This window comes from Odocoileus virginianus, chromosome 13 (assembly GCF_023699985.2).
Source record: "Odocoileus virginianus isolate 20LAN1187 ecotype Illinois chromosome 13, Ovbor_1.2, whole genome shotgun sequence".
NCBI lineage: Eukaryota > Metazoa > Chordata > Mammalia > Artiodactyla > Cervidae > Odocoileus > Odocoileus virginianus.
The window spans coordinates 29,133,242-29,157,966 of NC_069686.1; the positions used below are offsets into that span (position 1 = coordinate 29,133,242).

At 44.1% G+C, this 24,725-nt stretch overlaps 1 protein-coding gene and 1 long non-coding RNA gene across 15 annotated transcripts in view; one reads left to right on the forward strand and one right to left on the reverse strand.

Annotated features, from left to right (window-relative positions):
- Positions 1–281: 281 nt before the first annotated feature.
- PKP4 (plakophilin 4) overlaps positions 282–24,725 on the reverse strand; it is a 256,119-nt gene continuing 231,675 nt past the window's right edge. For 10 of the 14 annotated variants that reach the window (XM_070476164.1, XM_070476166.1, XM_070476161.1 and 7 more), the window contains 10 exons: positions 20,818–20,935; positions 19,244–19,435; positions 18,870–19,043; positions 15,731–15,881; positions 11,366–11,561; positions 7,621–7,705; positions 7,380–7,497; positions 4,822–4,950; positions 3,057–3,130; positions 282–1,294 (listed from right to left, as the gene is read on the reverse strand). In XM_070476164.1, the coding sequence (XP_070332265.1) occupies positions 1,046–1,294; positions 3,057–3,130; positions 4,822–4,950; positions 7,380–7,497; positions 7,621–7,705; positions 11,366–11,561; positions 15,731–15,881; positions 18,870–19,043; positions 19,244–19,435; positions 20,818–20,935 (1,486 nt within the window). In that variant the 3' untranslated portion in view covers positions 282–1,045. The remainder of the gene's footprint in view (positions 1,295–3,056; positions 3,131–4,821; positions 4,951–7,379; positions 7,498–7,620; positions 7,706–11,365; positions 11,562–15,730; positions 15,882–18,869; positions 19,044–19,243; positions 19,436–20,817; positions 20,936–24,725) is intronic. The other 4 variants (XM_070476170.1, XM_020883106.2, XM_070476168.1 and 1 more) reach the window with 3 other exon arrangements.
- On the forward strand, positions 2,613–7,463 carry LOC139038060 (uncharacterized). The gene is made up of 2 exons (XR_011490983.1): positions 2,613–2,977; positions 7,277–7,463. It is a non-coding gene; the product is annotated as an uncharacterized lncRNA (long non-coding RNA).

Here is a 24,725-nt window from a genome sequence, read left to right on the forward strand (position 1 = left end):
ATACAGCAGTCTGGAAAAAAAAATGATAAAATGATAATGGGCATTAGATTAAAAACAGATCACAAGAAATAAAAACACTAAGATAGATAAAGAAGAGGAAAGTTCACAGTGTTATTCTGTGGAACAGTCCATTCCGCAAAGTATATTAACTGTATGGAACTAGGAAAAGTTCAAAATAGATGGATATATTTAAGCTGTTTCCTATATGCAATGAGATTCACCTACTTTTCTGTGTCATACACAGAAAAAAAAAACAAAAAACAAAAAGAACAGGGAACAAATTTCCAAGGATGAAATTTCCACATTTATTTTTCTTTCATGTGCATAGAAAATGGCAGTGAAGTGTCCTAGGAAAGAGGCAGGGAATGGGCATGGCGCTGCTATACCAGACTGGACTTTGTGCTTCAAAGGTACACTACTCGTTTTGAAAACAAAGGATGTTGTAGTTTGTTTTTAACTGCTAACAATTCCTTGGGTTTCCCGTTTGTTTTTTAAGCTGTCAGTTTTTCTTCAAATCTCTTTTCAGACGACACACTGCGTTACAAGTGATGGCACTTAACCAATGTGGCATTTCCATATTTACATCAACAAAGGAAATTTACAAGACACAATAGCATACAATCTTGACAGTTAGTAATAGCAATAAAACACGAAGGGCATCCATTTTATTTATTTTTTTCTGTACAAACTATCAGAACATAACTTATTCACATTAAAAAAATCATTTTTAATTTGATTTGACCTACACATCCCCCATCTCATTTCACCCATTTCTCAAACCTCTCATCACATCGCCCACACCTTCACCAGACTATAGAATCTACAAGTAATTAGATCTAACACCTAAGTATAGCTTAGGAAGTCCTTTCTCCCGAAGGTTGCCTCACTTCCCTGAAAATTCCTCAAAAAAGAAAAAAAGAAAATGCTCTTCACTCATTCCTTCCATGTCACTTTCACATTTCATCAGCAAATCAGCAAGACGGACTTCTCATCTCAATCCAAACAAAGTTAGAAAGAAAGAGTTTCTCTCTGGAGCATCAGGATGCTACACCCACGAGTCTGGGGACCCTGGGTACTGTTCTGCTCTGTAAGAAGGTCGTTTAGTGGAATAAAAGTCCACGTAATTCGTGGTTGATTTCAGTCCATACTGTGTCGAATAATCAGTAGAAGCTGGAAAGTGAACTCGGTCATCAAAATAAGGATCTTCATAGCTATGAGGAGACTGCAAATACAATCTGTATGCATCAAAGTTCTTTCTGTTGGAGTCATCTTGACTATAATACAGCTGTTGATGCTGTTGGCAAAATGAGAAAGCAAATAAATCAACGCAATTTTTGGAAGTACATGTTTAAGGAAAATTAATGTGGGCTTCCTGCTTTATATTTTTAAAGCAATATTCAGTGTTTGTGAATTTATCATTGAACGTTTTCCTGGTGCACACTGTATGTTTACTAGTGGATTGGAAGGATTTTAAATTGCTTACAGGTGAGCTGGCAGTTGGTTCAAGTCCTATCCTATGACTTCTAGAAGTCAGCGACTTGAGAGAACCCCAGATAGCCCCTGCTACCTCCCTCCTTCCTAGAGGCCAAGTTCTGTGCTCTGCTCTGGAAGAGCCTGTGACCTGTGACCTGGGCATGCCCGTTGAAAGATGGCCTTTATTTTTGCTTTGACACAGGGGTACAATTAGCATATCAAGAACCCAGTTAAAGGTTGGATTTTGGGGCTTCGGATTGCTGTGTAATTGCAAAACCATCTTTGAAAACATTTATCTCAGAGATGAAGATTGAGTCCATCCCTCAGTTTTAAAAGAAATATGTAGTCCAGTGAACAAGTCACACTTTGGAAACCCTGCTGTGCTTTTAAACGAATAAGCAATCTCCGGCAGGAGAGCAGTAAAATTAGAAGAGATATGTGAGCAAATACAATTCAAAAGAAACAGACTTCCCCCAAGCCAGGGCTGATACTAACTTCATCTATAAGGAAGCAAAGTGAAACACAGGTGGACACCCAGAGCCTGCCCTCGTTTCCTTTTGTGCTGTCTATCTCTGATTTCATATTGATTTCTTCACATGTTTAGAGAAAAACTGTAATGGTTCTAATGTTGGTCTTTCCTCCTGATTATGCCCAAATTCCACCCCGCCCTGCCTGTAGCAAGATGTTACAAATTTACCACATATGGATCAACACCATATTCTGGAACTAAAGGCATTCTAATATTATAAGGATTTCAGAGCTAAATTTGCTTTTTAACTTGAGTGATGATTCTGAGGCTATTTCTCCTGACGAAAAAACTATAGCAGAGACTATGAGTAACTTGAGAGGTTCTTCTTCCATCTACAGAGAAAAGATATGGAAGGAGGTCTGAGCGCATCCTTATCCGCAGGGCAGCTTACAGGCTTGTTTGGGAAATCCCCAACTGCTGTGTTAATGGAAGGTAAGAGGAGAGATCAGATGACCCTGGTGGACATGGCATCAGACAGGACCAAAATGAATTTTAGGCCCCCACAAAAGCAGAGATTAAATGTTACAATCACTAGTCCCCTTTCTGCTGGGGAGTGGGGTCTACCCCTGTAGGGCTGAGTCCATTGTGACCTCTGAGCCTATGACTCAAGTGTCTTCAAACCATGGAGGCCCAAATCAGAGGGAGCCATGAAGATGGAGAAAGAGACGGAGATACAAAAAAGAGAACAATGCGGTGAGAGGACGAAGTGTGCTTACTGATCTTTCCCCACCCAGAGAACAGAAGAGATTTCAGAGATTAAAAAAAAAAAAAAAAAGTGGGAAAAGGAAACTGTTGGGTAAAGAACAGGAGTTAAAGACTTCTCAGCTGGTTGCCATCAGTGGCATGGGGTTACCAATTCGGATATGCAAGGACAAGAGGCTACTGCAGAAGTGATTTGATTAAACCACGGATGAGCTTCCAAGGAACAGAGATCCCCTGGGACAGCTCCCCGGCCCCGCCATGGGCCCAGCTCAGGTAAGTCAACCGGTGCGGACCCCTTACTGTGTTGATCCCTGCTAATCAGCCTTCTGTAAAAATGGTATTGCAAATTCACCTGTAGCCGTCTATTTTGTTCTCTTGCTGGTGAGGAATAGGAACTGATGTAAATTGGTGAAGGTTTGCTGGAGCCTGTAAGAAAATATTTTATGAAATTAAAACTAGTGCTCATTATCTGGTCCATTAGGTCATATGGACTCCCAGGGCTAGGGCTGGTGGTGTGCCCGACAGGCCCTGCCTTCCGGGCATGGCACAGCCCCAGACGGCTAGCAGCCTGGGTGCCCTGGATCAAGCCTGCTTGCTGCCTAACCCAGGGCTCTCAGGGGCTAATGAATATGGCAAAAAGAGGCTGTGTGTTTCACCAAAAAGCAATGCCAATGCACAGATCCAAAAAGGATTCCTTCTCAACCTGTGGTCACTATGGGGAGCTCTTCCCACCTGTGCAGGTATCTGCTGGCTGGCTTTCTGAACAGCAGACTTGCCCCCAGAGCCCAGGAACATGGCTTTTCCAGGGCTCTTGAGCTTTGCCCCCACCCCTCAGATGGGGGAAGGGAAACAGCAGAACAAGCTCCATGCCCTCTGAACAGCCTTGATTCAAAACCCCAGGGCCTGCAAGGAGCAGGCAGAGCCTGTGTTCTAAAAGGCGGCCACCTGGAGGCACAGTCTTGTGTCTGCCGTATTTGAGTATGTCTTAAAAAGAACCTGGTAACCAGATAGCTGTCTTCAAGAGTCCACAGTAGACTCTGATGATGTCACTGGTTACCCTTCTAGTATTGTTAAGGCTAGCAAAGATTTTTATTTTAATGAGGAAAATGAAACATATTTGAGGCAAATTAGTTTATTGAAGCAAGCAAAGAAGATACAGAAGGGCGCGCATGCTAAGGAGGCAATCTTTAAAATAAAGCAGGCTGCTGCAAACCTGAAGCAACAATGCACTTCAGTTGGTATGTGCATCTCCTCTGCAAAGAGCTTGGTGTTTGAAATGTAGCATCTGCAATTTTCTGAGCTATTAATTGCCATAGTAACAACAGTCGATTAGTAAATAGTCCTGTGGAATCACAATTTTAAAGACAACAGCACAACTGAGACTGCTCCCCCAGCAGTTGTTAAATTGCCACCAGCTTTTATTTCTTTTCAAGAAATAGTTTTTTCTTTTTTTTTTGAGAAAGGAGGGCTCCCCCCCCTTTTTGAAACCTCCAGAGTAGTTTCAATTTGCAAGATAGCTGAGAATGGAGATAATATGAAATCGTGGTTAACCCTTCAGGTTGGCATTCTTTAAATAAATTATATGCACGGCTTTCTGAATAGGACATAAAAATAATACTGTGCAACATCACTTTTGTTATTCTTAAAAAATAATCACTCTGAGGAGAATCACATTATATATTTTGTTATTCATTCAAACTTTTCCACGAAAATGCAAATGGAATTGACGCCCATCCGCAGGTTTGAATGTATGAGTCGGTCCAGGAGATTGGCCCTGCCAAATGTCACAGAGCACAGGTTTCTGGAACACACAGGGGAGTGGGGAGGGGGCAGGACAAAGGGCCTGCGCTGCAGGGGAGCCGGAAATGCTTTCTCACTTGGATACAGTGCTCTTTTCATTTGTGGTCAGCAGACCACTGCCTCTGCTTGTTTTACTTAAAACAAGTGGGAAAGGCAACAGCCCCTGAAGCAGGAAGGAGATGGAGAGAGTGGACCATGGTTTGCTGCTGGGGGACCATCTCAAGGCAGGCAGAGGTTACCTCCCAGGCTGCCGTTCAAGTGCCTGGGGACACGCGGCTTTTCGAGATACTCTATCACACACCCGACTGGCATCTTACCAGGGTACAGGCCTCTGTGTGTGGCATCCCCTTGGCTACTGTAATACTGCATAGGTGGCTGGGTCCTATCGTATTCAGAGCGAGGGTCTCTGACTCCTAACAGTGCTGGTGAGGAAGAGGTGCTGCCGACTGAAGGGACAGGTGAAAGGAGGATGGGGAGAGAGAGGAGAAGAAAAGAGAAATCAGACTGTCAGTGTCTCTAGGAAGTCCTTTCTGGAAGAACAAAGGTCAATAATTAGACGTGGCCAGCACTAAAGTCAGCTCTTAGAGATGCTGAGAGCTGGAGGGCAGCCAACTCTGGGTCCCTGGATGGTGGCCTGTAGACCGGCCACTGTGATTATCAGTGCTGTCAACCCCAGAGATCGCTGGGGAGCCCAGCGTGGTACAGGGGTTGTGCAGTTTTCCCACTGAGATGGCAGGTCTCAACGACCTGCTCAGGCCTTTGAGACTAATGCAAGAGTTACGTTTGCTGTCTTATGATCTCAGTTCAGTCGCTCGTGACACACCCATCTATTATCCTTAATGTATAGCTCTTCAGTAAATAGGTGTTTTATGGCATGTTTTGATTTCTGATGATTTCAAAAATATCTGCATCTCTAAATGTGTTTGAAAAAGAGTGCCCAGCCCATGAAATTTATAATTCCTTTTATGGTGATCAGCTGTCAGGGAAAGTATAAGCTCAGTAAGCCCTGCTCATCAAAAAGCTCAGGATGCTGAGAAGCCCAGCTTCACAAAGGTCCAGCTTTTTTATCCAGCTGGAGCCAAACATTTCATAACAACATATCTACCCTTGGGTATCCTGTGGGACATTTTCGCACAGAAGGAAAACACTGTACACCTTCTTTTTCTCATTAAGGAATCATCTTACTTGTATTGAAGTGTCTTAAAATTAAGAGTGGTCACTTATTCACTGGATCCACTAGAGAGCAGCAGCCCCCAGACCTGCCACTGGTGGTTTTGCATGCATTGATGCTTTCAGAGGAAGACTGATAGCAAAATATCTTCCCTAGAAAATATTTTGAGCATGGGCGGTGTCTATGTGTTTCTCATCCTACTTTCTAGAAGGTAGGTAGACGTCCCCACCTGCCTCCCACTATTATCAATATGTCAGCAAGATATGAGATGTGCCCATAAGCAGATATCACACTAGCCCTGAGGGATGGATGATCAGCCCTCAGAATAACTGGAGAAACAAGTGTGAATTATATCCTACCTTCAAATGGAACCCAGAAAGGGACCTCGGAACTTGGATGGGGCTCGTCAGCACTGTCCAGTGTGGATATTTGAGTTCTCAAAATGAGTTCATTGCTTACCGACTACGTCCTAATTTGTCTGAAATTACTTTTTTGCCTGTACACATGCCTTTCGTTAAGCGGCCAGCTCTCCCACTTGTCCTGGCACCACTCTTTCCAAGTTCCCTAAAGAATCCTGAGCATTTTTATAAAGGACGGCCTCAGGCTATACCTGGGAGCCCAGCAAGAATGTGTCAAAACCCAAGCAGAGGTCTTTTTGAAGGAAAACAACTCATAATTTAAAAACTAAGATATAAATATATATCACTGCAGTAGGCGGAGATAATTTTTAAAAATTCCTGGTATAAGTGAAGACATCTAATTACGCGACAAGAACCCGCAGTCATATATTAGTCTTTTTGGCCACATTTGTCCACAAGAGAAATAAGACTGCCAGCAGGAACACAATTGAATACAACAGATAATATTTATATGTCAGAAGGGGAGATTTAAAGCCAAATAAAAGATGTTTATTACTTTTCCTGTTTCATTTAGTTAAGAATTAAATTTACAGGACTGAATCAACTTGGTGGTAATATTCTGTTCTTACATGTAAAAAAAAAATTACATTGAGTCTCAAAACATTCTTTCTACCAAATTAAATACCACTAATAAGTAGGTAGCATGGTTGCCAAGACTCCCAACTTACAAATCACAGGGAATCCCTATAAAGCCACCTACAAGGCCTGCCCATGAGCTGTGGATGCTGGGGTCTGGGTGCAGCCAGCAGATAGAGGTTTAACTCGTGAGAAGTAAGGTGCAGGGGGAGATCATGGCTCTCCCAGGGTCTAAAGGACTCTAAGAGTTTTCATCAAGAAACCTAAAAAATCACTTTGGAAGAGATTTCAGACTTATGGCCAGCAGGCAGACAAGGGCAACCATTTTCAGGCACAAGCTAATGGTTCTCAAAGTGTGTTCCTCCACTCTCCTATATCCGCGTCACCAGGTCAGTTTATGAAGTGCAGGTTCTGGGCCCCTTGGCAAACCTAGTGAAGCAGAAGCCTGGGGTAACAGAGGAGGCTGGGCCACTTTTGTGCACCCTAGTTGATGTAAACTTGCATAAACCTTTAAAACGGAAGGAGGAGAGTGGGCCTGCTGTTTACAATAACATGTAATTCCCGAAGAAGGCTTTCAGTTTGAAAAGCAAACTCTCCTTCCCTCAGTGTTTGGAAGCGACAGACTTCAGCGTGCATGCTCAATCTTCTCCGGATGGGAAACAACGTTCTGTCACACGCTATCACCTAGGAGGGGCGTTTACTCACTGACCTGACTGAATGACGGGTGACATTTGTTGGTTGGTGGTAGACAAGGAAGGATGTGATTTGAACCGGTCTCGCTCCAACGTTGACACAGGTGTAATAAAATGGTTCTGATTCCACCCATCCTGTGGAGTTAAAAGAGAAAAAGAAACCTCTCAAAATGAAAAATGACATTTCATGATAATAAATGATTACTACTGTGCGCTCTGATGAATGCTAATTATACTAGAGCTATTCTCGTAAGTTACCTTTTTATAAATGCTCCGGAGGTCCCGATATTGCCATAATGTATTCAAGACCTGGGCTGCTGCCTTCACCACTTTCAGAGATGATCTAGGGAAAGAGGAGGCATGTTAATGAACGTGGGCAGCACCACCCCAGGCTCCACTTGAGAGAGACTGGCAGCAAAGTGGTGGCCAGGAGGCCCCCCTCCAAGGACCCTGGCAGGGAGGAGGCTGCTGCTAGCAACCACCACCAAGGTGTGAGAGGCCCCTGGGAGTCTGTCAAGTTCAGAGCTGGCCAGATGTGGCAGGGAACAAATAAAGTCTCCCAGGCATTCAGCTGTGTGGTCAGAAGCTGTGGTTGGAATGAGCCCATGACTGCTGACCGTGACCACACATCCCAAGGGTCTGAGGACCCTGCCAAGTTGACTGAAATATCCGCTGAACCATTATTAGGCCTTCTTATAACTTTCCTATCATGTATACCTCTTTGTAAACACATGTGTCTGTGAGCTCTCATATTTGCCTTGGAAAATAACGTCAGTTACTGCCTCTCCTCTCTGAAGACTGTCTATTGAATGTCGGTGCTGTATTAGAGCACCGCTGACCACAAGTCCGGGCAGTTCACCTCAGGAGTTGGTCCTCTCAGTCAGCGGCCTCACCATGAAGGGAAGCGGGAATGTAGCTTCCTGCCTCAGCGAAGGCCTTCAGAGCACCTCGTGAGGGTACTTCAGGGGCCCTGAGGAGAATGGAACACCTATGTCCTCAGATTTCATTTTGATATTGAAGATTTGATCTGATGTCCTCTTCCATTCCTTATCTTCCCAACTAAACCCTCAGGACATGGGGGAAGAAGAGAGGTGAGCAGGCTGGTGGCACCTCCTCCATCCAGTCCATCACAACAGAATCTGCGCTGTGATGATTCTGAGGCTTCAGCAGGGGGGTGGCGCGTAGGCAAGTGCAGGGGCCTCACAATCTCAGTTCTCAGAGGTGAGTCAAGGGAAAATCTGGGTCAGACCCAACCACTCTAAGACTTTTTAAATTTAAAATTTCCAAAGCAGACAATAGAGCAAGGAATACCCTAAAGAAGAGAATGCATAGGAAATTTCAGACACCAGTGATGGTCCTGCAAGGTCTCCACACCTCACAGCCACCCACTCTCAGCCAGGGTCTCACGCAGCAGCTATTGCTGCTGCTATTGTTTTCCATCTTTAAATGCTGGGCAGCTGGAATCAGGTCAGGAAAGGCAGACCTCAGACCTGGCTCCAAGGACTCCTCCACAAACCTGACAGCAGGGTCGTGCTAGGTGCACACCTTGACACCAATAGCTAGGCCACATATTTTTAGAGACAGGTTCTCTGAGCAGAAACCTGACTCCTGAGAAAGCAAGGAAGGTCCTTTGTCCTTTGCAGCACCATTCCTGGATGCAACTACGCAGTCTCATCTCTAATTTCTCTCATCCCATCTTCTCCTCAATATTGTTCAACTGGGCACATCTCAATCCTAGTTCTACCTGGCTGAACAGCACATGTGATATGCGCTGACCTTCAAAACACTTTCTGCATGTGGCTTGAAAGGCACCAGGTGTGGCTGGGTCTCTTCTGAATGCTCTGGCTACCCTTTCTTGGGCTCACTGCTGGTTCCTCATATCTACTTGACCTCAAACCATGAGGGACACCAGAGCCCTTCGGCCTCCTCTCTTCTCTATCTACATCTCTTGTTGATCTCATCCCACTTCTCTTCTATAAATATGCCATCTACACCCTATGACTCTCAAATTGATCTGTGGCCTAGACCTCTATCTTGAACTTGACTGGAGTATATTCCACTCCTGACCAGACCCTCACGTGGATATCTAATAGCCATCTCAAGTGTATCACATCCCAAACTCTGGTCCTCCCTGAAAACCTGCTGCTCCTGCCAGCTGCCCCATGTCGGTAAGTGGCAATTCCATCCCGTGGTCTCTTCTGCCAAAGACCTCAGAGTCATCCTTGACACTTTCCTTCTTTCCTGCTGCTCATCTAGTCCTTCAGTAAGTCCCATTCACTGATTCTATTTTCCAACATGTCAGGATCAACCACTTCTTCTCCACCTCAAGTCCTGTCACCGTTAGGCTCATTAGGAGTCAGGGGAGAAGAGGTTGTGGAGTCACTCTGATTACTTTCAGGGACATCAGATCACGTCTCTCCTCTGCTGCATACTCTCCAATAGCTCCCAGTTTTGCTCAGAGTAAAAGTCAGAGTCCTCTGACACTGACCCGGAGGCTCCTATTCTTCTGGTTACTGTCCCTCCCCCTCTTCCCTGCTGCTTGCTCTGTTGTAGCCCCTCTGACTTCCTGCCCTTCATCACACACACAGGTGCTCTTCCATCTCTGGGCCCTTCCACTTGTTCCCTTTGTCCCCAAATGCTCTTCCCTCCCTCCTCCAGGTCTGTGCTCAAGAAGCATCATCTTCCTGAGGTCTTCCCGATGACTGTGTCTAAAATTGTGATACCCCCTCCTCACCCTGGCGAGCCCTATAACTATCCCTGATTTTATTACTTGCCACACACTCAGCCCCATCCACAGGCTAAGTGTGCTGCTCACTCCACTGGAACCTCGTCTGCTCGGTCCAGGGAACGTAAGCTGCCTGTAGGTAGGTGTGACCTGCGCTCCGCTGTAGCACATGGCAGGTTGGCAGGAGACAGATGCTTGGTGAGTGAACTGAAAGGAAAGTAAGTTTATGTTCAGAAGAAAACTTGATTTGTTTTAGGACTCTCTGAATCTCTTGTTTTGAATAAAAAAATTAGACTTTTAAAAAAATATACAAACATTTTGGCACTGTTTCAGCATTTCTGTAGTCTGCTCTTATGCCTTTCACAAATAAAGGCTACCTCACAAAATTTTAAGAGCACAAAATGTGATTTTGGTTACTCTTATGGAAGATGGGAGAGAAGGGGAGTTAGTGGAACAGGACCTTAGCTTTTTCTGTAATGTTTCATTTCCTTTGAAATAAAAAGGAGTGTGTGTGTACTTATTACTAATGAGATAAAACAGATACATACATAAGAAAAAAAGGACTAAAAGGAAATATGGATAAGGTTGATAGCTGTGGTTTCTGTGGAGTGAGACTATGCTTTGCTACATTATTCTTTTATTTTATCAACAAACTATTTCAAAAGTATATACAATGTGACTTCTAGCACTGATGCTCACCCAGCTAATAAGTGTTTACTAATTGGGGGTCAGGGTTTGTTCTAGACACTGAGGATGCAGCATCCTTCTGATGCTTCATTACCTGGGTGTCACCCAGAAGTGACATATGATCCAAGCCCAGGGCTCATCCTGAGGCCACACGTAGGCTTCTGCACGTGGTGATTTTAGTACTTTGTGGGAGCAAATAATCCCAGAACTGAGGATTTAGGAACAAGTTCTTGCAGAACAGGCCCCAGAGCCTGGAGCAGAGACAAATGCCCGAGGGAGATAGGTCTTCAGGTTATCCTCCCCATGACACGTCTGATTCTTCCAGGAGGCAGAATGACCACATGTGGCTTTAGGGACAGGACAATTGTAGGGCTAAGGGATGCTCCAAGAAAATAAAGAACAGAAAAGGGGCCCCATGACCACAAATACTTCTCCCAGCAAAATAGGTTTTAACTGCTTAGCTTATTGGCATGTAAGAAGTGAAGAAATAAATCTCTCCCAACAGGAAATGTATCCTTGACCAAAGCCCTTGGCACAGGGCCAACCCAAGAATGAGGCCCTGGGGTGGGCATCCCCTTGCAGCAGACTTGCCTGTCTCCTCTGCCCTTGGTGATGTTCACCAGCTTCTCTATGCCTCCCGAATCAGCCAGTGCCTTGGCGTTCTCCATGTTCTTGCTGGTGACCTCGTGTAGGGCGCAGCAGATGGCTGCCACGGTCTCATCCGACAGCACGCTGGGGCCGGCGCCGCCTGGGAGCCGGTTGACCAGGTCTCGCATGGCATATTTCCCTGCCCAGGACAAAAGGGTTCATTCCGATTCTGGAAGGGACCTGGTTTTTGTTATTATTGTTATTGAAAAACTGTGACTGCGTGGTCTCTTTAAGATAAAGCCTCAAAAGAGACAATAACAGGAAAGAAAAAAAATCCACAGTGAAGAAGGAAATGACAAACATTTTAACTGTAAGGGGCAGGTTAACATCACGGCCAGGCCACTTGGGGAAATGATGGGTTTATAAAACTTTACTGCAAATTGCTGAAAGAAAATGTAAGTCAGGGTATAAAACTGGTATACTAAATCATGTTGCTTTGGTTTCCACTATTTTCATGAACAGTGGGAATAAAGGAATGATGATAGTAAATACTGTTTTCCATTCAATTCTTTTGCATCACAACTACAACTTCCTCTTAAAGCTTTTAAAAACTTTTCTTTGAATAAGTTTTAAGCTGACCAAGTAAGGCTACCAAAAATACTTTCCATGACATCTTTCTAGATCTAAACATTTGAACTGGGTAGTTACATATTTTCATCAAGTTGAGGGTTTATATCAGTTGGTCTGACATCTGACATCAATAACAATGTGTTTGTTTCTTTCAAAGAAGACACAAGTACAATTTTTGTATGAATATTATGAGTATGCTGTATGTCTCAGGAGTGATATAATAATAAAGTTCCCAACAGGACAAGGCAGGGGAGCCCCCTCGCTCCTGAAGCATTTCCTTACAGACCCTCAATTTTCCTTACTCTTCTCCAAAACGGAATTATCTTGAGCTTTTCTCATTTCAATTACTGACTGACAAACTGGAATAACTGCATCAGAGACAAAAGAAATTAACTAAAGTGCAAGTAAATATTTCCTTAAATTTTTTCTTCCCTTATGCTAATAATTGAGTGGATGCTAAATGGGATTTTTATTGAAAACCTATTTATATACAGTGGTAAGCAACAGAAGACAGGGCCTGAATACAAGCGCCATAATTTACAGCATGTCAAGGGAAGACTTGAGCTTTCCTCATAGAGAATATTGTTACCAAGAGTGGAAAAACAGTGATGACATGTTAAGCCAAAAGATAAATATGGTTTTTAGGAAAAGATGATAAGTTAGCACTTGTGATTGTGAATAGTTGTGAATGACCAGAAGGTCCGCAACATGTGATCTGTCACTTTGCTGAGGCGAAGTTTTAAACTGCACTCTGGAAGTTTGGGAGCAGGCCGCTCCCTCCATCTGTGAGCGACCCGAGCAGTTCTCTCAGAGCTTGCGGCCCAGACAGCTGGCCCGGTCAGACTCAGGTGAACATGCAGGAACGTTTGTGAACTCACAAGACTGTGTTTCTTCGTGAAGAAATGTCTCTGGAGACAGAGTCCACTGCTACTGCTGGACGTGAGGAAAGAGTGAAGGGAGTGGTTCTTAGGAACAGAAATGCTGGGTAAATCAGAGTCAGATACTGAGTCCGGGAGGGGCTCAGACTGCCTAGGAAGGAAGGGATCTTCATGGGGAAACAAGAAAACGTGACTTCTGAGTAAATAATGCTGGGGAAAATAGAGCTCATGAGTGGAGGCAGAAAATGCTCACTGAAGTTTGAAAGGGGGTGAGGAACTCAGAAAACACAGGGAGGCACTGAGAGAAGGCCAGGCCCCGGAATGCACGCTGGTTCTCCCCACAGGTCTCGGCGCTCACGGAGCTGGCCGGCACCCTCCGTTCGCCCACTCTCTCCTCCATGTGTGGAATGATAGGCCGCAAGGCATCTGTGGCCAACCCTTTATTTTTTAGCAGTAAGAACTCCCAAACTATAAATTCAAATAATATAGATGTAACAGAAATAACTTAAAAAATCTCTCTTTAGGGACCTCGAGGATTTCTCTCAAGGAAATGTGGGAACTAAGAGCTATAAACACATCTACTGGAATCAGGCACGAGTTGGAGTATGAACAGGCTGCGGAAGAAGCTCCTTTCCTCTCTGTGAGGCACAGTTTGGCTCCATGGAGGAATGGTGTTTTAAGGACAGGATAATCCAGGCAATGACTTAAAATAGCACTGCTGTTTGGCACTGTTCGAGGGGCCACAGAGGATTCTCACGGTCACTCTGTAAGGCGAACCTTCTGGCCCCTGTTCCTTTCCCCTTTCCCTATCTCTCATCGCAGGGGTATTTTAATGAGTTCAATATACACTCACTAATCCACATAAGGTCTTGTCTAATTTCTCCTCCTCCTCCTCCCCTGACCTGTCACCAGCTATGGGTCTGGCATGGAGCTTGCATTTTCACAGCAAGTCCATTGTGAGGAGAGCTGGCATGGGCAGCTTCCTTTCAGAGATGGAAACCAAGGAGGAGTTTTCAATTGAGATGAAGGAACAGAGCCTGGTGGGCTCAATGCAGGACACCCCAGGTTACAGAGCCAGTGAGCAGTGGATCCAGGGTTTAACCTGCGGTCTGCTGGAGGGTCTCTGATCTTTTCTGTATGCCATACTCTGCTTGGGATGTGGCCATCCCTAGGAGGCAAGCAAGGTAAGCTGCCAAGAGCGCAGAACTTTGAAGAGGAGATCATTCTCAAGTTCATGCAAGTGCTAGCCACATTTGAATTGACTTAAGGGTGAACGCCTCCTAGAATTTTGTGCCCTATATGCCTCATTTGCCTTTCCTTCATCCTGACCCTGCCCTGGGGTCAGGCCTTGGGGCAGTGGCTCTGTTTTGGTGTGAGCACTTACACAGATCTGAGAAGGAAAAGCTACAAAACATTCATTTGATTTCTTTTTAAAATTTAGAACATGGTAGTATTGGTGAATTAGCAGATGTTAAGTCTCAAAAATCAGAAAAGTGAGAGTCAGACCTTTTTTAATTGTTTAAGAAATGAATCTCACACATGAACACATGAAAAGATGCTCAACATCACTCATTATCAGAGAAATGCAAATCAAAACCACAACGAGGTACCATTACATGCCAGTCAGGATGGCTGCTATCCAAAAGTCTACAAGTAATAAGCGCTGGAGAGGGTGTGGAGAAAAGGGAACCCTCTTACACTGTTAGTGGGAATGCAAACTAGTACAGCCACTATGGAGAACAGTGTGGAGATTTGTTAAAAAACTGGAAATAAAACTGCCATATGACCCAGCAATCCCACTTCTGGGCATACACACCGAGGAAACCAGATCTGAAAGAGACACGTGCACCCCAATGTTCATCGCAGCACTGTTTATAATAGCCAGGACATGGAAGCAACCCAGATGCCCATCAGCAGACGAATGGATGAGGAAGCTGTGGTACATATACACCATGGAATATTACTCAGCCATCAAAAAGAATTCATTTGAATCAGTTCTAATGAGATGGATGAAACTGGAGCCCATTATACAGAGCGAAGTAAGTCAGAAAGATAAAGACCATTACAGTATACTAACACATATATATGGAATTTAGAAAGATGGTAATGATAACCCTATATGCAAAACAGAAAAAGAGACACAGATGTATAGAACAGACTTTTGGACTCTGTGGGAGAAGGTGAGGGTGGGATGTTTCGAGAAAACAGCATCGAAACATGTATGTTATCTAGGGTGAAACAGACCACCAGCCCAGGTTGGATGCATGAGACAAGTGCTCGGGCCTGGTGCACTGGGAAGACCCAGAGGGATCGGGTCGAGAGGGAGGTGGGAGGGGGGATTGGGATGGGGAATACATGTAAATCCATGGCTGATTCATGTCAATGTATGACAAAAGCCACTACAATATTGTAAAGTAATTAGCCTCCAACTAATAAAAATAAATGGAAAAAAAAAATAAAATAAAAGTAGAGGTGGAAAGTACTGACATAAGACAATATTTAACATCGACAAAAGTCACCTAAACAGGCACCTCCACCAAAAACTTTACCAAAAAAAAAGAAATGAACCTCTCTTGGGAAACAGTCACACCAAATCTATCAAGTAGCTTTGTAATGTATGACTGAAATTGCTAGCTTTTCTGAACACTTACCTTCCGGAGCAATGTTTAATTAATAAGCCTGCCTCTCGCTGAAAAGGAGTGGTCAGAAAGGACAGACACAAGTGTACAAAATACACCAAGAAACCAGGGACCAGGACTCAGCTGCTAATCATTTAAATATCATATTTTTATGAATCAAAAGAAGAGCTTTATAAATGCTGTCATTTCTCTTTAGAGTTCATCAGATCACCAGAACATACCTATGAGCTCCTTGTTGCGAACATCTAGGGCCATATTCCTCAAGGCAGTTGCCACAGAAGAAACAACTCTATCGTTATCCATTCTCAGAAGCTCTACAAGGATGGGGAGCCCTTTTTCTTTGCGGACGGCTGCTCGGATATATGCTGCAAACTAGGAAACAAAACAAGGTAATAAGCAATATAAAACAGAGGGCAACTCTCAGGCATTACTGTCACCTAAGAAAGATGTTTTCAAAGGATGAACTAATAGATTAAATGTTTTCTTTCCAACTGGAGATTAAATCGGTGATGCCAGTCAACAGAAAATCAGTTTGGGAAAAAGATAAGCTAGGATGACTGATTTAAAAAGAAATCCCAAAGCCTGAAAACCTCAAACCACCATCTGGCAGATATTTTTGTGCAGAAAAGAGAAGGCAGTGATTACTTTCTACTTCGGCTACATAAACATGATTAAGGACGGATGGCGTGTCTTCTCTGCAGTTGGCCCCATGCCAGGTCCAGAGGCTATAAATAGGACAGCAGAGCTGGTGACTGATCAGTGCACATTAAAGGAGAACCTGTCTCCATCCAATCATCCTTCCCCTGTATTCCCTGCAACAATATTTACAGTTTAGTAACCCTTCAAAAAATTGCTTGGGAAAAAAAGCCCTTGCCTTGGAAGAAAAGGAACTCTCCAGGAACACTGAGTATCATAATTCATACACACTGGTGAAAAAGTAAGTATATCTGTGTGCAAAATGCTTTATCATTCAAGATTAGTTAGCTGCTGCTGCTGCTTTTTTAAAATCCACAGTCAAAAACTTCTTTCGTGATTAAGAGGCAAGTCTGTACAGTGAGTCAGTTTGGGCACCACATGAATTGGAAATGAACATGAAGTCATCAAGGAAAAACAAACAGAAAAAGTAACATTTGAAAATGGGTCTTTAATCTTGGTTTGAGCTTTCACTGACATTTTTACCAATACAAACTATCTTTCAAAATTTAGGATAATTGAAAAATGTTGCTCATAAAACATCTTAATACTTTCCTGCTGTGGTCAAGACACAAGGACAAAGATCTGCCAGCCCTTTGTATTATTTTGAACATGAAAATATGTGACTGACACGTCTTTAATATCAACAGAATGGATTTTCAAAAACATAAATAAAAGGAAAAGATGCATTTCAAAGATCCTATTAGCTTTCTTCAAGTGAAGTCAACACTCCTGTTTTCTAAATCGAATGAAATCTGCAGGGGAGACATAATACACAACTTGCTATTGGGTAAAGGACTTGGGCAGCTTTGGCAACTTCTCCCTCTGAAACCTGCAAGGACAGAACCAATGCCTGTCTGTCTTGGAGACAACTGGCTCAGTTTACCTCAAGTGCCTCCCTTTCAGAACCTTACCACCATTACCACTCCCAAAACAGCTTCTGACTTGCTCACATCTCTCACCATGACTATCTTGTTTTCTTAATGAGAGTCCAATATTTTGATTTACTATTTTAGATATCTTTGAAATCACTTCCATATAATATTTACATTTTAAATGACCCTGCTGTTTAAATTCTATTCACTAAAGCTCCCAGAAAATAAAATTCTACAACTCAAATCATATCTATTTTAATTATTGTCTTTTTTAAAATCACCATATGATTCTCAGGTCATAAGAAGCTGGAGGTGAACACCATATCACCAACATAAATATTTATGAATACTTATGTGCTGGGCACCGTCCATAGTCCTCCACATTTATTATCTCATTTAATCCTTAAAACCACATAATGGGTGGGTATTGTTTCCATTTTACAGATGATGAACCTGAGGACAGAAAGATCTGAGGCTTCCAGCTGGTAAGGGAGGTAGGGCAGGATTCAGTCAGGGGTCTGGCTCCAGAGTTAGTACTGAGATACTATTAGCACTTTTAATGTTTTTAATTAATAAATAGTTGATTTACAATGTTGTGCCAATCTCTGCCGTACAGTAAACTGACTCAGTTATACACACATCAAGAACAATAACAAAAAACCACAGTGGCTTAGCACTAGGCCTAATTATTTATATATAAGCATTAGAACAGCTGGCTGCATGCTAGCAATGCAATACTTTTCACTCTTATGGAAAAAAACAATGCCCAGACAATTTTCGTTTTGGAAGTGGTGATGGAGGAAATAACCAAAAACAAGCATTATAATAATTCTACTAAAACATACTTGTCGGCAGACTTCTAGAGGTTGAAATGTTTCAAACAAGGGTTGTCTGAGACATTGTCAGATGATATTTAAAAAGTTCTGAGAACTTGCTTATAGTGGTAACAGTAGGAAATCACCTTCCATTTTCCTAATGAAGTCACACGTTTACAGTGGAGGCAGAAACTCTGCCACACATAGCTTCTGCAAGTATTAGAAAGGAACAACGGCCCAATCTCAGCTCTAATTCAGGCCCTTGACATCTCTCACCAGGCTCTCCAACAGAATCCCAGCCTCCATGGCTCTTGACTTCAAATTCACTCTCAGTGCAGCTGCAGATGGGATCCAACCGTGTCCACATCAATCTGTGTATGTCGCCTGTCTGCTTAAACCCTTTCAGTGGCCCCTCTGGTCTGAAGGTCAGGTTTTAGCTCCTGGAGCTTGGCCGTCGGGCCTGGTTACGAGGGCCAGTTCCACCATGGGCACTCTTCGTCCCCCTGCACATCTCAGCCACCAGCCTGTAGCCTCCGCCCATGACGTACTCACTCTGAGGGCTCTTGTCTTCTTTATCTGGAAAGCTCCCTCTGCACCCAACCTCACACTGTGCGGGCTTCATCTGCTCATTCTTAAAGGTTCCACTTGGGCAGCACCATCCCCCCAGGAACTCTTCCCTACCTCCTGGAGTCCTTCCTTCCTTGCCTTTCCCTCAGCAGGTTGGGTTAGAGGTCCTCTTCCAAGACCATGGAGTCTATACAACACTTACTCAGTACGTCTGTTTTTCTCTTTCGCCTTCAGTTTCTCATGGGGAAGGGCTATATCATATTCATCCTTGGATCCCCTGAGCCAACTGCAGTCTCCTCACTTCTTTCCTCCTACCCTTTACCAAGCTCTAAACACCTTCGTTCGTCCCTTTCCATTGACCACGGTTGGTCTGACTGCATGGAGGTGTGGATGAGCAGAGGACACCCTACCTTCCAGTTTCCAGCAGAGAGGTTCTGGAGTGATCCGGCAGAGCCTTCCAAGGTGGCTGGGTTGGAACTTTCTGCTAGGAGGGTCAGATATGGTTTTACCACCGATGGGTGCCACAGCATCTCAACGCCTTTGGGGGACTTCGACAGTCCTGGGATAGGACCAACTCCATCCCACTGAAAGACAAAGAACATGCACTGGTGGAGGCAAAGTGAACACAGTATTCAACATTTGAAAACATTCCTTTCTGCTGGACTCAGCTAGAGCTATGCAGAAAAGCTGAATCATGAGAAAAAAATTTTTCTTGCCAAATATGTGATTCCTTACTCCCAGAGAAATGAAACTTTAAGAGTTTCACGTCAAATAAAATACTAACTTGATCCTCTTGTGGTGTCCTCTTTTTCTTCTTCTTCTTCTTGCCCCAGCAGCTTGGCTCCGAATCTTTGCTGGGAGACTCTTTTCCGAGTAAGTCATCCAATTCGTTCAGCCCCAGCAGCCGGGCCTGAGGCACCTCCAGCTCCAGCCGATACGACAGGTTCCGCAGGGTGCACACGCAGTTCTCCACGGTCTGAAACCCAACACGGCGCAGGGTTAACACCATTGCATCATGTTAGTGCAAAATGCTTCTGTACCAAGCACCAGTGGTACTAAATAAATGTAGAATATGAAAGAACTGTTTTTCACTGATGGGACCCTGCAATCTGAAAGTCAGAACTCTGACTCCAGACTGTTGGTGGGACCCCAAGTTCACAGAGTGTGCAGACCACCTGCACTACAGCTGAGGATCTGATGTCACACTGAGTGAAATGCGCGGGGCTCTGGAGGGGAGAATGCCCGAGGTTTCTGCTTCAGGGCTGCTGCAGGGGCAGATGCCCCCAAATTACCAGGACCCCAGCCCTTCTCACAGCCCCTCCCCTAAGTGCCAGCTTTGTCCTCTTCTTCCATCTCCTACCTCTCCCCTCCATCTGTGGAAAGTTCCACGATCTCTTTCGTTCTACATTTTGTCTTCTGTACATGGTCTTTGGCCCCCCAAAGTCTCTATCACACCTCTAACTGAGAGGCCAACTGTCTATTCAACACAGAGTGTCAAAAACCAAGTTCAGTTTTGCTTTCCCCTTCCAATTTATTTACTCCTCTCAGTTTCATCTGTGGATCTTTTGGTTCAAAGAAGCTCAAATGAAAACCTGGCTGTCACTTTGAATTCTCCTCTACCTCCTCCCAAGCCTACCACTCATCATTCTTTTCTCTCACAGACCCTTATTTTCAAACCCAGGCCTACTTGTGGCCTCTCTTTGTCTAGCCCAGTCTGAATAATACATGACGACTGGCCTGCCTTGGAATTCCAGACACATTTAGTCCCTCTTTCCTGTTTCTTCCCACCTTCCCCAGCCTATGATGCCAGTGCAGACCCTGGATGATGAGCAGAATGCCTTGTACAAGGGCTAGATGGAGAAAATAGGAGGGGAGGATAAGGGGCTCGTGCTAGGAACAGAGGGAGTGGATGAAAGGCAGTAATCTGGGATGTAGAAAGGGGCATCCTTTGGTACCGAGGCAGGTTTGGCAGAGAGGTGGGGGGGATTCCAGTGCCTCAATCAGGAACTTTTATTCAGTAGATATTCAGATGCAGACGGATCTGATTGTAGCAGCAGGGGATACAGAATTAGAACAGCAGTGGGGCAATCACCTTGACATTGAGCCCAGGAGAATCACAAAGAGGGTCTGGACCCTGCTAAGGTTCTTAACCACATGGAATCACTCAGTTTTCACGGTTCTAAGGCTATTTTCGTTAAGTTCTCTTGTCTCTGTTAACTGGTAATTTTTAGACTTCTCCCTTTAACCTGGAGTGTAACCTAACGAAGAGGAGAGGGTCAGGAATTCCAGCCAGAGTCAAAGGCATGCAGATAGTGGTGCTCAGCAGCTGTCGTCCTCTGCCAACCAGCATTCACTGACCTTGCTGTCATAATCGGAAGTGTTCACACATGTGTGGATCACATACAACAGCGAGTCCACCAGCCCCTCGCAGGACCGCATCTGCTTCCTTGCTTCCTCCCCAGCAGAGCTGAGATTCCTACACAGGCAGAGACACGGGGGAGCTCATTAGCCATGGAGCCTTACCTTAATGATCTGAGAATGGACAGCAGAGCAGCATGTAAATCTGGTCTGAGGAGGCGTATGGAGCCTGCATTTTAATATCTCAAGAGCTCACCATAATAGCCAGCCCCTCATTAGCCATGAATAGAAGACAGCAGGGACACTTGAACTTTGTATCTCTCTTGTGACAGGTCACTTTCCTACCTCCTAAAATAATTACTTTGGGGGCTTATCCTGAGTTTCCTCCTAAACTTTTTTTTTTTTTAAGTTATTCCTCCTAAAAAAAGGAGGAATAATAGTAACTATCTCATAGGATTGCTGTGAGGAAAAGATGAATTGCTACATATAAAGCAATTACAAAAGTCCCCACCATGTGAAAGGATGTTTGTTAGCCACGCATGGTTGCTATATTCAGGCAGTTTTACTTCCTTGTAAGGCCATAAGGCCTTGGCAGTCCCTGCACCTATTAAAACATTTTTTGCATGTAGTTGATGGTCATAAATGCTTCTTGAATGAACAGAGGAAACATCATTTCTTATACAAAAACTTCAGGTTAAATAAGAACACTTGGTCATGCTACAATTTTCCTCATCTTTTAAATTATTAAAAATTCTGAGTTGTTTTTAGGTCTCATCCATACTGAAATTTTACTGTCCATTCAACTTTGTGAACTGATACCAAATTATAAGGCTCTATTTTATGTGCCATTAACAAAGTAGTCTAACTCTGCAATTTTGCAAAAATTAGCCTTTGCAAGGGGGATTGAGAATGACTTCTCTTTTCACCTTTGTTTTTCTGAGGCCAAAGAGATACTATCACCTATAATCCCTCTACTGTTGTTATCCATGGTAACCTCTATGCTGCACTCAACAGCTGCCCTCTTCTGTTCCTCATATCTCTCTGGTTTTCCTCTCATGTGCTGTCTTCCTTCTCAGCCTCTTCTGCCCGTGGGTCCCTCTGGGGTGCCCAGGGCTATACTGGTCCCTGCCTCTATCTTTGCACTCTTCCTGAGTGGTGTCCTTCTGTTCCTTGGATTTAACACAAGGAACACAACCTATGGACCCACGACCCCCAAATGTCTATCTTTAGGGTAACCCTTCTCAAGATCTCCAAACTCATTTATCCTGACATTACTGTATGGATAGCTAATTAGACTTCTCAAAGTAGACCAGCCTAAACCCTCAGTTGCTCCCCCCACCCCTCTGCCTGACCTCATCAACAGCACTTCCATGCTCCCAGCTGATCTGGCCAAAGATAAAGGCGCTGTCCTTACTTTCTCCCTTTTCATTGTCTATCACAGTCAGTCAATAAGCAAATCTTGTCAGCCTTTCCCTCCATAACATACCCCGCTGTGCCTACCTCTCTCCAGAGCCTGGTCTCAGCCACTCTCATTGATTGCTTGGATTGATGCACAGCCTCACCTTCTTGCCTCCACTGTCCCCTACATCATAGTCAGAAACCATGCCCATTCCCGTGATTAAAACCCTGTTTCCCATGGCACTGGCATGTGGTACAGACTCTTTCCTGTGATATAAAAAATCTGACATAACCTGGCACCACTCTGCACCTTGCCCATTAAGCTCCAGCCTCAAGCCCGCCCCTGCCCCAGAGTCTTTACACTCCTTGTTTCCTGTGCCGAGATGTGTGACCTGCTCACCTCCCTCACTGGCCCTCATGTGAGCAGCTCCTGTAGTATTTCAGATCTAAGCTTAAACTTTACCTCCTATGAGAGACCACCTGACCTTCAAAGTACCCACCTAGTAACTCTTAGGTCACCCTATTTTCTTTTAAATGACATCTGTTATTTTCTTTTTTATTTACCTATCTTCATCAACAGAATTCTGTTCTATCAGAGCAGGGATCCAGTCTGTTTTGGTCATCACTAAATGTACACAGAAGGCATTCGCCAAATGTTAATAGCTCTGAACCACTGGGGAGCCTGTGTGTCCTGCTCCCGGGCTTTCCCTGAAGCCCGGCAGACTGGCTGAGGGATCACAGTCTCCCCTTTCAGGCATGGGGAGAGGATGAGATGCTGACCCACGAATCAGCAGGAGAGGCCATGTGACCTGCTTGGTGATGCAGGAATCTGAGTCAGGGAGTTGGTCTGTCTTCTAAGAGCCTGACTCTTGTCAGCACCAGCACGCCGGTTCTAGGCGAAGGAGCCCACAGTTAACCATTCCAACGGGGAAGGCTTCAGAGGAGAAGCCCAGGCCCCTCCCCTCGCTCCCACAAGCTCTGTTGTAGAGATGCTTAGACATCTTAGCTTAAATGTGAATAGCGCTCCCTGTGTTATCACTACACGAAGCATTCTATACAAGCTGAGTCTTCACAACTCTGAGATGGTATTTTTATCCTTGTTCTAAAGATAAGGAGACCAAGGCTCAGAATGGGACAGGAGGCCAGTCTGTCTGAGGCAGAGCCCTAAGGTTTGTTTCAAGTTCCCAAGAAACCTGGGCAACAGCTGATGAGAATGACCAGCAAATAAGGAGCAATACTGTAATACTTAAAGGAGGCTTTCTGGGTTTCAAGTGCTAAAGATAATGACTGAAAATAGTATTTGGGTTCATTTTCATTTATTTATAAAACTCAAATCCGATGTTTAAACCACACCCTTCTGCACCCTTTTAAAAGCAAAAAGGTTTCAACTATTACATTAAAAAAGTTAAAGTCACTCAGTCATGTCCGACTTTTTGAGATTTCATGGACTAATACAGTCCATGGAATTCTCTAGGCCAGAATACCGGAATGGGTAGCCTTTCCCTTCTCCAGGGGATCTTACCAACCCACGGATTGAACCCAGGTCTCCCACATTGCAGGTGGATTCCTTACCAGCTGAGTCACAAGAGAAGCCCAAGAAAACTGGGTAGCCTATCCCTTCTCCAGTGGATTTTCCCAACCCAGGAATCGAACTGGGGTCTCCTGCATTGCAGGCAGATTCTTTATCAACTGAGCTATCAGAGAAGCCCCGATTTAAAGACTGACGTCTAATTAACAGATATTGTATTAGTTTCAGGTGTACAACACAGTGATTTGACATCTGTATACACTGTGAAATGATCACCACAGTGAGACTGTCATCACAGAAAGTCAAAAACATATTTCTTGTGATGAGAACTTTTAAGATTAACTTTCTTAAGTCTCTTTCAACTTTACAACACAATATTGTTGACTATAGTCACCATAGTTACCAGGGCTTCCCTGACGGCTTAGATGCTAAAGAATCTGCCTGCAATGTTCGATCCCTGGGTTGGGGGATGCCCTGTTGAAAGAAATGGCAACCCACTCCAGTATTCTTGCCTGGAGAATCCCCATGGACAGCGGAGCCCGGGGAGCTACAGTCTATGGGGTCTCAAAGAGTCGGACACGACTGAGCAACTAAGCACACACACACAGCACCTAGTCACCAAGGTGTACATCATACCTTCATGACTTACTTATTTTACAACTCAAAGTTTATACCTCCACATTTTGAATTTAAACAAAAACCAGGCTGCAAACACATTAGCAATCAGAATGTAATAACCAGAAAAATGTTGTTAAAGTGTAAAACACTGGCATTTTGTCAGTAATTTTTCAGACTGAAAGGGTTTTTTTGATTAGTCTACAGAAGAGTTGTTTACAAGATAAGAGTCGTTTATAAGATAATGTCTATCAAGCCACTAGTTTGTGCTCATAATGTTTTCCTCACAGATGAACAAAGTCTAATGGCCTAAATTTTGAAACAAACTTGGAAACTTACATAGATATTAATGAAAGTGAAGTAAATC